Source organism: Nomascus leucogenys, chromosome 3 (genome assembly GCF_006542625.1).
Source record: "Nomascus leucogenys isolate Asia chromosome 3, Asia_NLE_v1, whole genome shotgun sequence".
NCBI lineage: Eukaryota > Metazoa > Chordata > Mammalia > Primates > Hylobatidae > Nomascus > Nomascus leucogenys.
Genome location: NC_044383.1, coordinates 83,317,142 through 83,333,074, shown reverse-complemented (window position 1 = coordinate 83,333,074; position 15,933 = coordinate 83,317,142). Strand labels below are relative to the sequence as shown.

The following is a 15,933-nucleotide window of genomic DNA, read 5'->3' as shown; positions in this document are numbered from 1 at the left end:
AAAGTTGGAGTAAAGAAAGAAGACAGGGAATCATTATAAATGGGAATGGAGAGCAAGGGGAAAAAGCAAACTGATAAATGATGTTGGAAATTCAGTTCTTTATGGGGAAAGAATTATATCCTTACATCACAGAGTGATTTTAAATGTTGCCCTGTACATAATTGCATCTGTCTTGTCACTATTGTATTTACTGATTTATTTGCCTATTCCTGTATCAATACCATACCATAAAGTTTTATATCATATTCTGATATAGGGTAAGTCTTACCTAATTGCTGTTTTTCTAAAATCTGTTGGCTATTCTTTCATATTTTCTTTTCTGGATATACCTTATTATCAGTGATCGAGCTTCATTAAAAACGCTATTACAATTTTAATTGAAATCGAAAGTGTATCAAATTGATTAATTTTTTGAATAATTGACATTTTTACACTATTCAGACTTTGAATCAAGGAACCTGGTATGTCTAGCCATGTGTGTTTCTTTATGTTCTTTCATAATTTTTCTGTTACTAAGTTTTAGTTTTACACATATTTCAAAGTTTATTTCAAGATGCATAATAATTTTTGTGGTCATCATCCATGAAATTTTTTGACCATTATATTTTCTGTCTTTCTTTTTCTTTTTTTTTTTTTTGACAGTCTTGCTCTGTTGCCCAGACTGGAGTACAGTGGCCTGTTATTGGCTCACTGCAACCTCCACCTCCTGGGTTCAAGCTATTCTCGTGCCTCAGCCTCCTGAGCAGCTGGGATTATTGATGTGCACCATCACGCCTGGATAATTTTTGTATTTGTAGTAGAGACGGGGTTTTAGTATGTTGGCCAGGCTGGTCTCAAACTCCTGACCTCAGGTAATCTGCCTGACCCAGGCTCCCAAAAGTGCTGGGATTACAGGCGTGAGCCATTGCCCTGGGCCTTGGTCATTATGTTTTCTAACTGATGGGTAGGATAGCTAGCTATTCAGCTACCTTATTAAATTTATTTATTAGATCTAATAGTCTTTGCCAGATTCTCTCTAATTTTCTAGGCAGACAGAAGTGCTGATTTTGCAAAAGAACAAATAACATAACATTTATATTTCTTATTTCCTTTTCTTGTTCTTTGTGAGCCGGTCAATACGATATTTGCCGTAATTTTCTGAATTGTACCCTTTATAAAGTAAAGGCAGTTTTCTTCTATTCCCTGCTAGCTAAATGTATTATTAGTAATGGGTGTTGAATTTAACCAAATCTATATTGGGAATTCATTGAAATGATTACACAGGATTGACTGAACTGCCTTAATTTCTGGAGCTCAGGGGTACTCTTCCAGGCTTACTTGATCATTGGCAAAATTAAGTTTCTTATGGTGGTAGGATTGAGATATCTGTTTCTTGTGGGCTGTCACCTCGGGCCTCCTCTTACCTCCCAAAGGCCCTGAAGTTCCTTGCCATATGGCCTCCTTGCAGGTTCTCTCAAAGATCCTTTAACAACATGGCAGCCTGCTTCTTCAAAGCCAACAGGAGAATCCCTCACTCTTGTCTCCTAAGGTGGTCTTATATAATGTAAAGTAATCATGAGAGTGACCGTAATCTATTCTATTCTGTATCTATTCCTTATTCTATTCTTTTCTATTTGATTGTGTTATATTCATATTTGCTATATTCTATTGGCTAGAAGCATGTCACACAAGGGAATGAGACTAAGTATTATAATTGTATATAAATTTATATATATTTTCTTTCAATTTTAAAAAAAGTCTCTATATTTATGATCATATTCTTTCCAAAAAATTCTTAATATATTTTATTTGTTCTTTTATTTTCACTTGAATTTGTCAGATTTTATATTCTCAAAGAACCAACTTTTTTGTTGTTGTTGTTTGTTTTCTATGTGGTTGATTTCTGCTTTATCTTCAGTCCTTTAAAGAAATTTTTTGATTTATCTAAACAGAAAGAAAAAAGCTGGAGGCAACGTGCTACCTGACTTCAAACTATACTGCAGGGCTACAGTAACCAAAACAGCATGCTACTGCTACAAGAACAGATACATAGGCCAACGGAACAGAATAGAGAATCCAGAAATAAGACCACACACCTATGATCATTTGATCTTTGACAAACCTGACAAAAACAAGCAATGGGGGAAAGGATTCCCTATTTAATAAATGTTGCTGGGAGAACTGGCTAGAATATGCAGAAAATTAAAACTGGACCCCTTCCTTACACCATACACAAAAATCAACTCAAGATGGATTAAAGACTGAGATGTAAAACCCAAGACTATGAAAACCCTAGAAGAAAACCTAGGCAATACCATTCAGGACATAGGCATGGTAAAGATTTCATGACGAAGACACCAAAAGCAATTGCAACGAAAACAAAAATTGACAAATGGGATCTAATTAAACTAAAGAGCTCTGCACACAAAAGAAACTATCAACAGAGTAAACAGACAACCTACAGAATGGGAAAAAATTTTTGCAATCCATGCATCTGACAAGGTCCAATATCCAACACCTATAAACAAATTTACAAGAAATAAACAATCCCATTAAAAAGTAGGCAAAGAACATGCCCAGACACTTCTCAAAACAAAACATACATGCAGCCAACAAACATATGAAAAAAGCTCAATATCACTGATCCTTAGAGAAATGCAAATCAAAACCACAATGAGATAGCATCCCACATCAGTCAGAATGGCTATTATTAAAATTTCAAAAAAAAAAAACAGATGCTGGCAAGGTTGTGGAGAAAAAGGAACACTTTTACACTATTGGTGGGCGTGTAAATTAGTTCAACCATTGTGGAAGATAGTGTGGTGATTCCCCAGAAACCTAGAGGCAGAAATACTATTCAAGCCCACAATCCCATTACTGGGTATATATTCAAAGGAATATAAATTGTTCTATTATTAATAAAAAGACATATGCACATGTATGTTCATTGCAGCACTATTCACAATAGCAAAGACATGGAATCAACCTAACTGTCCATCAGTGATAGACTGGATAAAGAAAATGTGGTACATAGACACCGTGGAATACTATGAAGCCATAAAAAGGAACAAGATCATGTCCTTTGCAGGGACATGGATGGAGCTGGAGGCCATTATCCTTAGTAAACTAACACAGGGACAGAAAACCAAATACTGCATGTTCTCACTTATAAGTGGGAGCTAAATGATGAGAACACATACACACATGGAGGGGGAAGAACAAACACTGGGGCCTGTTGGAGGTCGGAGGATGGGAGGAGGGAGACAATCAGGAAGAAGAGCTAATGGATACTGGGCTTAATACCTGGGTGATGGGATGATCTGTGCGGCAAACCATCATCTAAAGTTGATGACTGTAGTGAACAAAACAATAAGCCTTCCAAAAATGTCTATCTCTTAATCCCTGAACCTGCAAATGCTACCTTACATAGCAAAATGCACTTTACAAATGTGACTAAATCAAGGGTCCTGAGATGGAGAGATTATCCTGGATTATCCACGCAGGTCCAATGTAATCATAACGGTGTTACAATGGAAAAAGGGAGGTAGGAAAGTCACAGAGAAGGAAACGACAATGAAGTGATGCAACTGCTGGCTGCCAAGAAATGAGGGAAGTCTCTAGAAGAACCCCTTCCCCATTAAAAAAAAAAAAAAAAAAAAAGGCATCCAGGAGGAATATATCTCTGCTGACACCTTGATTTTATCCTTAAAAAACTCATTTTGGACTTCTGACCTCCAGAACTGTAAGATAATAAATTGTTTTGTTTTAAACCATTTGCGGTAATTTGCTAGCAGCAATGAAAATGAATACAAATGAATACAATGACAAAAGTCATAAGTGCAGTAACCACAAAGCAGGCATCTGGGCATAATTGCTTGTTGATCATTCTAATCTCTAATCTGAGAACCAGTGTTCCTCAGTATGAATACTGGATCTGCACAAAGCCTAGTTTGTTTTGGTTTTGAGTTTGCAGCACTACCCCCCGCTCCCAGTATTCTAGGTTTTACAGACCCAAAACACTGCATCACTATGAAATTGGCCAAACTTGGGAACCTTTTAAATTACTTCAGTTGGACTCCTACAAATCCTCTGGTTTCTAATCTGGAATCTAGGCCCTGGAGAGGTTCTCTCTGCCTGAACACCAGAACCTCTGCCAGAATAAGTCATTCCTCCATAAATCTGTTGTGCTCCTCAGTAGTGGTTGAGATTTGATTGATGAAACCTCTGAGGGCTGTCCTGGGCCCCTTGAGCCAACTGTCACGTGGGTTTAGCTAATGTAATCCTTTGAATGCTGTTGAATTATGTTCAAAAGGAGTACCCAATGGTAAAACTCTAGGCAGAGACAAAGACATGAGGGCAGAGGGAAACAAAGTGGGGACTATTTCTGTGGCCAATGTCAGGCACAGGCAGGTGGCATTTTATGCCCCAGAGCTAATGATTCCCACCCATATTCCAACCTTAATAAATCTAACAATGCCACCATGTGTGCTGAGCATGCTAATCGGCAAATAAAAATCAAATTTAGCATACTTATTTTTAAAAACTTAAATTATTGAAGAACATGAGTCTTACTGTAATCTCAAATTTTTTTTATCACTTTCATTCATCTATTCACCAGAGCTTCAGAATATGTATCCTTTTTCAAACTGCTCCCTTCTCCTCTGAAAAATGAAAAACAATGCAAATATTGAACATCAGATTCTGAACTGGGCATTGTGCTAGACACATATTTTTAATCTGTGTAAAACCCCTTAGGTGATTACTATTATCCCAATTTTAAGATGAGCAAAGTGTGTTCAACCAGATTAAGTTACCTGCATAAGGACTCACTTCTGGAAGCAGGGCTAGTGTTCAGGCAGAGAGAACTTGTCGGGCGTCTGGACTCCAGCTCAAGGATCCTACTTGTCTTTCAGTTCATTTGACCTTTATTTGATAATTGTTTAGTACCTACTGTGTACTAGCTCTGTTCAATGTGTTGGATACAGCAGTGAACAAAACAGACAAAAGTTCTGTCCTCAGAATTTACATTCTAGTGTGTTGTCAAGACCCTGGGTTTATTTTATTAGTATCTTAAGATATTCAGCCATACACATGCATCATAATACTCCACTCAGATGGAAGCTTCATTCTAAGCAGCATCCTAGTTATACTTTCCTTGGGGATCTGACTTCAATCCTTAACATAAGCCCAACAGGAGTTCTTAAGTTGAGTTCCTGTTAATTTATATGTTTTGACAAGAAGAGCTGGAATTATGCATTTATGGTTCAGGTTTTATTTCCATGATTCCCAAAGGGTGACAGCCAATTGTGAGTTTCTGATGGAGTGCATCTGCCTTCTGTTTTGCAATTTGAGGGCCTGAGCAGCACTGGGCCAGGATCAGGTGAAGCAGCTGACACATGCTGGAAGCTCTTTCAATGTTGAATCCAAGCTCTATTGGAATGTGTGAATTCAAAGAATTATTTCATATTGTAATCCCTACTGTCCTGACAGTCACTTCTAACATTACTTTTTCATGCTGCCTGAAGTTCGGTGGAATTTCTATGAAAATGAGATTTTCATTTTTAAAATATTTTAACAGGCAGTGAGTCGAATTGCTACCAAGATTAAAGCACATAGACATAATGAAGCAGATTAAAATTTCTTAGCACCCATAGAAATAGAAATACCGTGCCTAAAAAGCCCTGAATCACAAGCATGCTTAAAAGTATCAAAGATAGAAATCTTGGAGCAGCCTGCCACCTTCAGGATAACTTCCCAGTTAATGCTATCTGAGATCACTGATTTCAGCTTCTATAAATTCCAAATACCAATCCCTGTAAAAATGTTCAGTATAATTAAATAAAGGGTTTCACGCGCGTCCGTGTGAAGAGACCACCAAACAGGCTTTGTGTGAGCAACCTGGCTGTTTATTTCACCTGGGTGCAGGCAGGCTGAGTCCGAAAAGACAGTCAGCGAAGGGAGATGGATTATCATTAGTTCTTATAGGTTTTGGGATAGGCGGTGAAGTTAAGAGCAATGTTTTGGGGGCAGGGGGTGGATCTCGCAAAGTACATTCTCAAGGGTAGGGAGAATTACAAAGAACCTTTTTAAGGGTGGGGGAGATTACGAAGTACATTGATCAGTTAGGGTGGGGCAGGAACAAATCACAATGGTGGAATGTCATCAGTTAAGGCTATTTTTACTTCTTTTGTGGATCTTCAGTTACTTCAGGCCATCTGGATGTATATGTGCAAGTCACAGGGGATGCAATGGCTTGGCTTGGGCTCAGAGGCCTGACAAAGGGCATTTAAATTAGAGTGGCTGAAGCCGTCTTCCTTGCAGTGCTTTTGCTCTGATTAAGCATTATATTTAATGATTACATTAGTTTTCTTTTTAAAAAACTTTCCCTTTCTTCATTTTGGTTCTTTGATTCTTGTTTTATTATTATTATTCTATTCGATTATCTTTACATCAATATTTTCTTACTTTAAACTGGTTAAAAGCAACCACTCTACTTCATTTTGCTAAGCAGAGATCAAAACACTAAAAATAGATTTTGCAGCCACAGTAAGAGAAATACTGTAACTTCCTTCCTGGTGGGTTTTATTATAGATTAATAACAATATTTCTAAAGGGTCTTAAATAAAAGCAGCACTACAGTAACCCATTCAGGAAATGGAGAGAGACAGAGAGAAGGTGAATGTAACACTCGTTTTGTGTGTGTGTGTGTGTGTGTGTGTGTGTGTTTTCTGACGTCTTATTGGCTGTTCCTTTCATTAAATTACACAGAGGCTTAAAAAGAATGAAGGCAAGAGAGAAGAGAAATAGGAGAAGGAATGACTCAGCATTTAGTAGCATGGAGAAGTAAATTAGTGTCAGGCCTCTGAGCCCAAGCCAAGCCATCGCATCCCCTGTGACTTGCACGTATACGCCCAGATGGCCTGAAGTAACTGAAGAATCACAAAAGAAGTGCATATGCCCCGCCCCGCCTTAACTGATGACATTCCACCCAAAAGAAGTGTAAATGGCCGGTCCTTGCCATAACTGAAGATATTTCACCACAAAAGTGAAAATGGCCGGTCCTTGCCATAACTAAAGATATTCCACCACAAAAGTGAAAATGGCTGGTCCTTGCCTTAAGTGATGACATTACCTTGTGAAAGTCCTTTTCCTGGCTCATCCTGGCTCAAAAAGCTCCCCCACTGAGCACCTTGCGACCCCTACTCTGCCCGCCAGAGAACAACTCCCCTTTGACTGTAATTTTCCTTTATCTACCCAAATCCTATAAAACGGCCCCACTCTTATCTCCCTTCGCTGACTCTCTTTTAGGACTCAGCCCGCCTGCACCCAGGTGAAATAAACAGCCAGGCTGCTCACACAAAGCCTGTTTGGTGGTCTCTTCACACGGACACGCATGAAAATTAGTAGCAAAAATAAGATAAGGGAAAGTATAACTAAAATCGATACCATTAGGTCAAATGAGAACGGGATGTAAAAAATAATGGAAAAAGAGAATACAGTGGCTTGAAAAATGCATCAGGCGTAGGGACAGGAAAATAAGAGGCATTTAAATGAGAGCAGCTGAGAACAAATACTCATCGACAACGAACATCCTTTCATTATTTTCCTTTCACAAAAGCAGGAAAGGGCAACTTGAGAGCCCAGTTTGACCCTGGTTCAGTAAGTTCCATTTTTATCGGCTAGCTCTTTGGTGGCATTGCCCTGTGAAACAACTTCAAGGTCAACTTCGTTACTACTTTGATTTTCAACCCTTCACTGAAACTTTGGAATCACGTGGAAGGTCTTATCCAATGCTAGGCCTCACTCCACAAGAATTAAATGAGAAAGTCTGGGGTAGGGCCCGGCACAGAACTTTGCAGAGCTTCCCCCGTGACTCCCTCGGAGTTCCAGGATTAAGTGCAACCGTGGGTCTGGGAACTTAAGCCCCGCCACCTCCTGCCGGAAGCGGCCCCAGTGGGAGCCGTCACTCGCTCCGAAGATAGGGGCTCCCTTTTAAATGCCCTGGGCAGAGAAGCGGTGTGTGGCCTCCCGACCGCTAGGGGGCGACGGGCACGCATTTAAGCGCCCGCGGCGGGGCTTCCTCTCACTTGTGCGCATGCTCCGGGCGTCCCGGAGGTTTCCTGCGCTGGTGTTCCCACGTGCGGCCTGAACCTGAGGGCATAATGTTATGAGGAGATGGGAGCCCTAGTGATTCGCGGTATCAGGAATTTCAACCTAGAGAACCGAGCGGAACGGGAAATCAGCAAGATGAAGCCCTCTGTCGCTCCCAGACACCCCTCTACCAACAGCCTCCTGCGAGAGCAGATTAGTCGTGAGTGGTGCGAGGGCGTTTCGGGGCGCGGGGGCGCGGATTCCCTGTGCTGCCTGGCTGTGCCTTGTGTGGGTTCGGAGGCCGAGGGATCGGCGTCAGCCTGCTCGGCCGCAGCCGCTGGGGTCGGCGGAGCGTTGGAAGGGGGAGCCATTTGGCCGGTGACATTGAGACTGTCCTCCGCGCCCGCGGTGAGGTCTGCGGCCCCGCCTACTTCCGAGTCCCGGAGGCAGCGGCCAGTGCTGCGGCTAACCCGGCCCTAGCCGACTGCTGTCACAGACTTGATACAGGGAATAAAAATCCGAGAGGGTCACAGAGCTTTCTCTAGGGGTCTTCACTGGACGATGGACGCCGAGCCTGACCTGGAATTTTGATTTCCATTTATTTTCCTAACAGTCCAAATGATTATGTTTATTTTTTTAAAAATTAAAGTGGTTAGGCCGGGCGTGGTAGCTCAAGCCTGTAATCTCAGCACTTTGGGAGGCCGAGGCGGGCAGATCACCTGAGGTCAGGAGTTCGAGACCAGCCTGGCCAACATGGCAAAACCCCGTCTCTACAAAAAATACAAAAATTAGCCGGGCGTGGTGGCGCGCGCCTGTAGTCTCAGCTTGTCGGGAGGCTGCGGTGGGAGAATCTCTCGAACCCGGGAGGCGGAGGTTGCAGGGAGCCGAGATCGCGGGACTGCACTCCAGCCTGGGCGACAGAGCGAGACTCTGACTCAAAAAAGAAAAGAAAAAAAAAGAAAGTGTTTGTGTTAAGCGTTTAGGATATTACAGGAAATTTTCCTTGATTTTAATATTGTGACTTTTTTTCCTTTCCTTAGTCTATCCAGAAGTTAAAGGAGAGATTGCTCGTAAAGATGACAAGCTGCTGTCGTTTCTAAAAGATGTGTATGTTGATTCCAAAGATCCTGTGTCTTCCTTGCAGGTAAATGTGTGTTTGATTAAGTGAATACACAATTTACTTATTTTGGGGCTTTAGGAAAATAATTAAGTGTGGCAAGTCGTTAAAAGAGTGCTCTGCAAGTGTGTGTTGTGACTAATCTACGCGCCTTGGCAAAGTTTCAGCACAGTGGTCTAAGACAGCAAGACACTTAATGCCTTGGTTCACTGGATATTTACCAGAATTCTAAAATAACTTGTGGAAGTATTGATACGGGCAACTGTGTGAATTATTTTATAGTATTTCAGAATTTGTAGGATTTGGTAAGGCATTACTTCCAGTGGTTGTCATTTGAGTGACAAAAGCAGAGCTTTAATATTATTTTCTCATTCTTCTGTGGATTGAGGTATGTTCTAATCTCAAAGACTCCTTTAGTAAGTAGTGTTGTTGGATTTTGTGGGGTGTTCTGTTTGTCTTTTTAAGGATGTATTCTGATAGGGTATTTAAAATTAGAAGGATCAAAGAATATATTGGGAATGGGAACCTATGTGTAAATCCATATGCTGTATTATGTAAGTCCTGGGCACAAGTGCTTTGTATATAGTGATGAACAAAACTAGTCCTTATTCTCACAGGGCCTATGATGTTGTGAAGGACACAGACAATTAAACAAATGAGCAACAATGTGACGGTAATTATGGGAAAAGTACGTGCACTGTTGAGTATATTGGAGGGACCTCTTTGAAATGGGAGGATCAGAGATAGTTTCTGAGGAAGTGATAGTTATGCTTAGGCCTGAGGAGGGATCAATTGGAGTTAACCAGATGAGTTTTTGGGGGCAGGAAGATTCTAGTTAGGGGTAAAAGTTTGATTAAAGGCCAAGGAAGTGCCAACAACTTCCAGATTTTTTTTTTTCATTCTAAAATATTCTGGTACTGTCCCTCTCTCTCTGGATATTTGCACAGATAGAACGATTAATATAATTTTCACTACAGAGGAGAAATAAAACAAGATTTGTAAATCACTGCACGTAGCAATTATAGGGTCCAGTTATCACGAAATGCTCACATGAAAAAAGTATAGGGTTAATGTCTATGTTCTTATGTCATTTTAAAATAAGTGTTGAGTAATACTCCCCAAGTATTCTTTCTCTCATGTTACTTAATTATGCATCTGAAAATTCACTCTTGGGAGCAAAAAAAAATTAATGCTTTGTATGTATAAGACTCAGTTATACATATAATGCATAAAGAGATATGTATATAGTGATATTAAAATTTCCCGGGGACATTAGGAAAAGTCTAAATAGATTCGTTAGGGAGAGTGATAATGAAAACTAGAATTGCCTTTTGTTTATGTTCTGTGTCCCTTTTTTTCCTTCGGGCAGTTCATAGTTGTGATGCCTCTAGACATCACTGATACTGTGCCTTTCATATGGCAAATAATTTATTTGTTGTCTGACTTTTTAACATATTTATTCAAAATTCTGTCAAATATTTCAGTCTTTTTGCCTTTTGTGATAAAGGAATACTGGGCCCACTCTACCGTCATATAAACTATTCTGTATTTTCTTCTAGTAGTTTTATAACTACATTTTATATTAAAATCTTTATCTGACATTAAACGTGGTTTTTGATGTGTGGAATAGATCAGTTGAACCTCTTTTCAAACAGATGGCTAGTTGTGTAAATATAATTTGTTGAATAGCCCAGACCTTTCTTCACTTAAAATGCATCTCTAGATACACATATGGGTCTATTTATGGACTCATCAGTTTTACTTATTTTTCTATTTTTACACTAGAACCATAGTTTTAATTAATAGAGCTTTATAATGTGTGTTGATATTTCTTACAGTCTTCTCTTATTCTTTTAAAAGGTTTCTTGTCTCTTCACACATTAATATTTTTCCAGATGAATTTGAGGATGAAATTGTCAGGTTCTTTAATAAGTCCTATTTGGATTTTGAGTATAATTGAATGGGAATTTATGGATTAATTTGAGGAGAATTAACATTTTAATTATTAAGTCCTTGAGGGGTAAAGGGAATGTTGTTACTGTGATGGGAGCTTGTTTCACTTTAAACTGTTTATTGCTACTACAGTAGTCTTCCCTTAGCAGCAGCTAGGTTCCAAGACCCTCAGTAGATGCCTGAAACTGAGCGTAGTACTGAACCCTATATATACTGCTTTTTCCTGTAAGTATATACTATGATAAAGTTTAATTAACAACTAATAAAATGGAACAATTACAATAATTTCAGCGTTAGAAGATTCATTCTTATTATCCATGTTAGCACTCTCACCATGTGATTTTTTTTCTTCATTAAGTCAATAACTTTTAACCTTTTCACTTGAAGGAAGCACTTTATGGCTTCTCTTTGGCATAACTGAGTTGCCAGCATCACTAATCTTGTGCTTTGGGGCTATTCTTGGTAAAGTAAGGGTTACTTGGACACAAGAACAGTGATGCCACACAGTCTGATAATCAGAATGGCTACTAAGTGACTTAACAGGCAGGTAGCCTGTACAGTGTGGATACACTGGACAAAGGGAGGATTCACATCCTAGACAGGATGGAATGGATAGTGTAAGAATTCATTATGCTGCTCAGAATGGTTTGCAGTTTGAACCTTATGGATTGTTTACTTCTGGAGTTTTTCATTTAATATTTTTGGTCTGTGGTTGACTTCAGGTAACTGTAGATAAAGCCAGGTACTACTATATATCAGAAAGTGGATGGTTTTTATAGTGTAGCTATCCACATTGCTAGGTTATTATTTCTGTTAGGTTTTCAGTTGATTTCTCTTTTCTAAAGATATATCTATGTAGAATTAAAAACTTCTGTTTCTAGTATTTATACTTCATTCTTTTATTGTGTTGTATACATTAACATGCCAGTGAAAGTAGGCATTCTCATCTGTTCCTTTCACAGGATGTCTCAAATGTTTCAGCATTAATTATAATAGAATGATACTTATTTTCGATTAAAAAATACTTATATCACGTTTGGGACATTTTCTTCTATTTTTAATTTCCTAAGGGTTTTTTTTTTTTTTTCAGTCGAGAGGATTTTGAATCTTCTTAGGTTTTTTTTGTGTCAAATAATTATTAATTTTAGTATTTACTATTAATTAGAAAGGAAATCTGAATACAGATGTGCTTGGAGTGGAAGGAAGATCTACCTTACCTGGGAATAGGAAAATGAGAGAAGCTTCGAGATTTGCAAAGTGAAGAAATTGAGAAGAGTGTTTCAGGCCTAGTTTGCAATATAAAGATACAAGAGTGTGTGATGCCTTTGAAGAATGGTTAGAGTTCACTGCAGTTATGGGAAAATGTGAAGTGTGAATTTGGGAGAAGTGAGTTGGGATGGAGAGTGATAGGGGTCATATCGTAAAGGCCCTTATTTTTCTTGCTAAGGGGTTTTGTTTTATTCTGAAGATAATGGGAAGTCATTAAAGAGTTAATGGTCAAAAAGTGATGTTAGATTTGAAAGTAGCCTGGTGGGGGAACAAAGTGCATTTTATCTTATTAGAAGAGATCAAATAGGAGGTATTTGCAGTCATTTCTGCAAGAGACATTGGCTTGGACTAGGGTGATTTAGCAGTACGGGGGAGAAGTGAGTGAGTTTGAGAGAGATATATGATGCAGTATCAACAGGATTTGGTCATTGATTGGTGTAATGAGTGAAGGAGAGGGAGGTGCAGGTATAATCTCATTTTTGGCATGAGAGATGGGTAGTGTTGGTCATTGAGATTGAAGATATGGGAGTAGAACTGGTGATAGGTTTAGTTTCAGATAGTATTGAATTTGAGGAGCATGTAGGTCATCTAAGTGGAGATACCTATTAAGCATTTGGGTTGGGAAATCAAGAAAAGGTCTTGGTTTACGATCACAGCTTTGGAAGTAATTAACTTGTAGGCAGTAATGGAAGTCAGAGGAGTGTGTGGGATTACTTTGGAAGAATGTGTAGAGTGAGAAGAAGGCCTGGGCACTCTTAAATGTCACACACTGACATTTAAGGGTAAGCAAAAGGAAAAGTGTCCATGAAAAAACCCCCGAAGGACCCACTGAAAAAACCGATGGAAAACTGAGAGGGCAGCATGGAAACCAAGGGGGAAGATAGTTATAGGTACATTGGAGTGGTCAGCAGTGTCAGATGTAGTGAGATACTATAGTGAGTTCAAATGAGGTCTAAAAAGTGTCCTCTGAATTAAGCAACTAGGCAGTCATTAGAGATAGCAAGCATTATTTCTTTTAAACATTACCCGAAGAGAAGGAAACTGGTCATAAAAGAGGTGTTGGTTTTGGGTTTGGTGGGCATGTTAAAAAAGATAGTAACTATAGCATTTCTATATTTGACCAAAAAGCAGCAGTAGGCACGGTGCAGTAAAAAAAGGAAAAGAAAAGAAAGAATGACAGGCATAGCTAGGAAACAAGAATGGAATGCAGAGCACACACGCTGGGATTAAGCTGGGATGGGACAGATAGATGGAAGGATGGGTGTGCATAGGATGTTTTATTTATACTGGAGTGTATTGGAGGCATTAGTTTATTTTTTCAGGGGAGACAAGATCACTAGCAATATTTCAATTCATTCAAGGTGTTTGGGAGTACTGAGTATGAAATACAAAGGTGGGAAACAGAATAGATGTTATCAAGCCAGCTGTTAGGGTGGCATCAGAATCCTGTCCTTTTAAAACAGGTGCAGTTTTTAATCAATTATTTTCGTTGTTCTTTTAAAACACATGAAATAATGTGGTGAGTGGGTGGTATACATTTGATTATTATTTTCTAGAGCTACCTACATTTCTTAACGATAGAGCTATAGTTATGAAAAGGCAGGCCAGGCGTGGTGGCTCACGCTTGTCATCCCAGCACTTTGGGAGGCCGAGGCGGGTGGATCACGAGGTCAGGAGATCGAGACCACGATGAAACCCCATCTCTACTAAAAATACAAAAAATTAGCCGGGTGTGGTGGCGGGCGCCTGTAGTCCCAGCTACTCGGACAGGCTGAGGCAGGAGAATGGCGTGAACCCGGGAGGCGGAGCTTGCAGTGAGCCGAGATTGCGCCACTGCACTCCAGCCTGGGCGACAGAGCGAGACTCCATCTCAAAAAAAAGAAAAGGCAATGTGGCAAAAGTACTATTAAACTATGGCTCATTATAATAAGAAAATGAAGTTTGGAAAATCATGTATAGAATTTGTGTTAGTCCATTCTTGCACTGATGTAAAGAAATACATGAGACTGGGTAGTTTATAAAGAAAAGATGTTTAATTGGCTCACGATTCTGCAGGCGATACAGGAAGGATAGCAGCTTCTGCTTCTGGGGAGGCCTCAGGAAACTTAGAATCATGGTGGAATGGGAAGCAGGCACAGCTTATATTGCCAGAGCAAGAAGAAGCGGGGTGTAGGGGAGGTGCTACACGGTTTTAAACAACCATATCTGGCGAGAACTCTTATCGCAAGAACAGCACCAAAGGGGGAAATCCACTCCCATGATCTAGTCACTTTCCACCATGCCCTACGTCCAACTTTGGGGATTACAATTTGGTGACATGAGATTTGGGTGGGGACACAGATCCAAACCATATTAGTTGTTATTTGAAGAGGAATAGTGTAGATTTGAGAAGTATGAAAGTAGATGTCAAATCTTTTCTCTCATCCTAAACCCTTTTTTTTTTGATACTAGGTAAAAGCTGCTGAAACATGTCAAGAGCCACAGGAATTCAGATTGCCGAAAGACCATCACTTTGATATGATAAATATTAAGAGCATTCCCAAAGGCAAAATTTCCATTACAGAAGCATTGACACTTCTCAATAATCATAAGCTTTTTCCAGAAACCTGGACTGCTGAGAAAATAGTGCAAGAATACCAGTTAGAACAGAAAGATGTGAATTCTCTTCTTAAATATTTTGTTACTTTTGAAGTCGAAATCTTCCCTCCTGAAGACAAGAAAGCAATACAATCAAAATGAAGAAAATCACAAAAATTTCCTGTGTGTACTCCTCATCCCTCCTCCTGTATATTTTCTCATTTTTTGCATATTAAATTATGTTAATTACCAAATATTTAATGCTCTTATTGTAAAGGCATACTCTTAATATTTATTGAGCTCCCTGACTTTTCAAGATTGCCATAGAAAATATTTTGTTTTATTTTAATTAGGTTTAGGCATATTTCGTAAGTGCATGTCAGCATGACTAATCAGCACATCTGTACCTTTATTATGGTGAAAGAGTTAATTTGTTATTTTAGGCACATACACCAACTTTTAAATTGGTCATATTACCCCTTGGGAAATGTCCTGAATCCCTCAACTGAGTTTTACTTTCCAAGTTAGGTATTTAGTTCATTCTTCATATGTGATAGTGAAAGTAAAAGCTTTCCTGACCCTTAAGACTGACATTTTCTTGTTAGGGAAAGAGACTCGATAGCAGGGTAGACTAACAGTATTTCCCAAATAAAGGCACACAGGAGAAAACGAATCAATAGAATCTAATTAAAATTACTACTTCAGGGAATAAGAAGTATTGAGGATTTATTTTATTTTGAATTGGTTTTAAGTATGGAATAATTGTCTTTACAGTTATAAAAAGTAATTAGTGGTGTTTACAAAATGTTGGGAATTTCTGCTTTGACAGATAGGGAAGTCCCATGGGAATTTCTGCTTTGACAAATAGGTAAGTCCCATGGCCTTCAGAGAGGCAAGCAGCAGTAGAAACTTTCAAAAAAGTAACATTTCTCTGGATTTAACGTGAA

The 15,933-nt window shown here is 39.2% G+C and overlaps 1 protein-coding gene across 1 annotated transcript; it reads left to right on the top strand.

Moving 5' to 3' along the window:
* The first annotated feature begins 8,061 nt into the window (after positions 1 to 8,061).
* NDUFAF4 (NADH:ubiquinone oxidoreductase complex assembly factor 4) lies at positions 8,062 to 15,240 on the top strand. Its single transcript, XM_003258356.3, has 3 exons — positions 8,062 to 8,290; positions 9,111 to 9,214; positions 14,861 to 15,240. The coding sequence occupies exons 1-3, from the start codon at positions 8,155 to 8,157 to the stop codon at positions 15,146 to 15,148; spliced, it is 528 nt and encodes a 175-aa protein (XP_003258404.1). The 5' UTR covers positions 8,062 to 8,154; the 3' UTR covers positions 15,149 to 15,240.
* Positions 15,241 to 15,933: the final 693 nt, after the last annotated feature.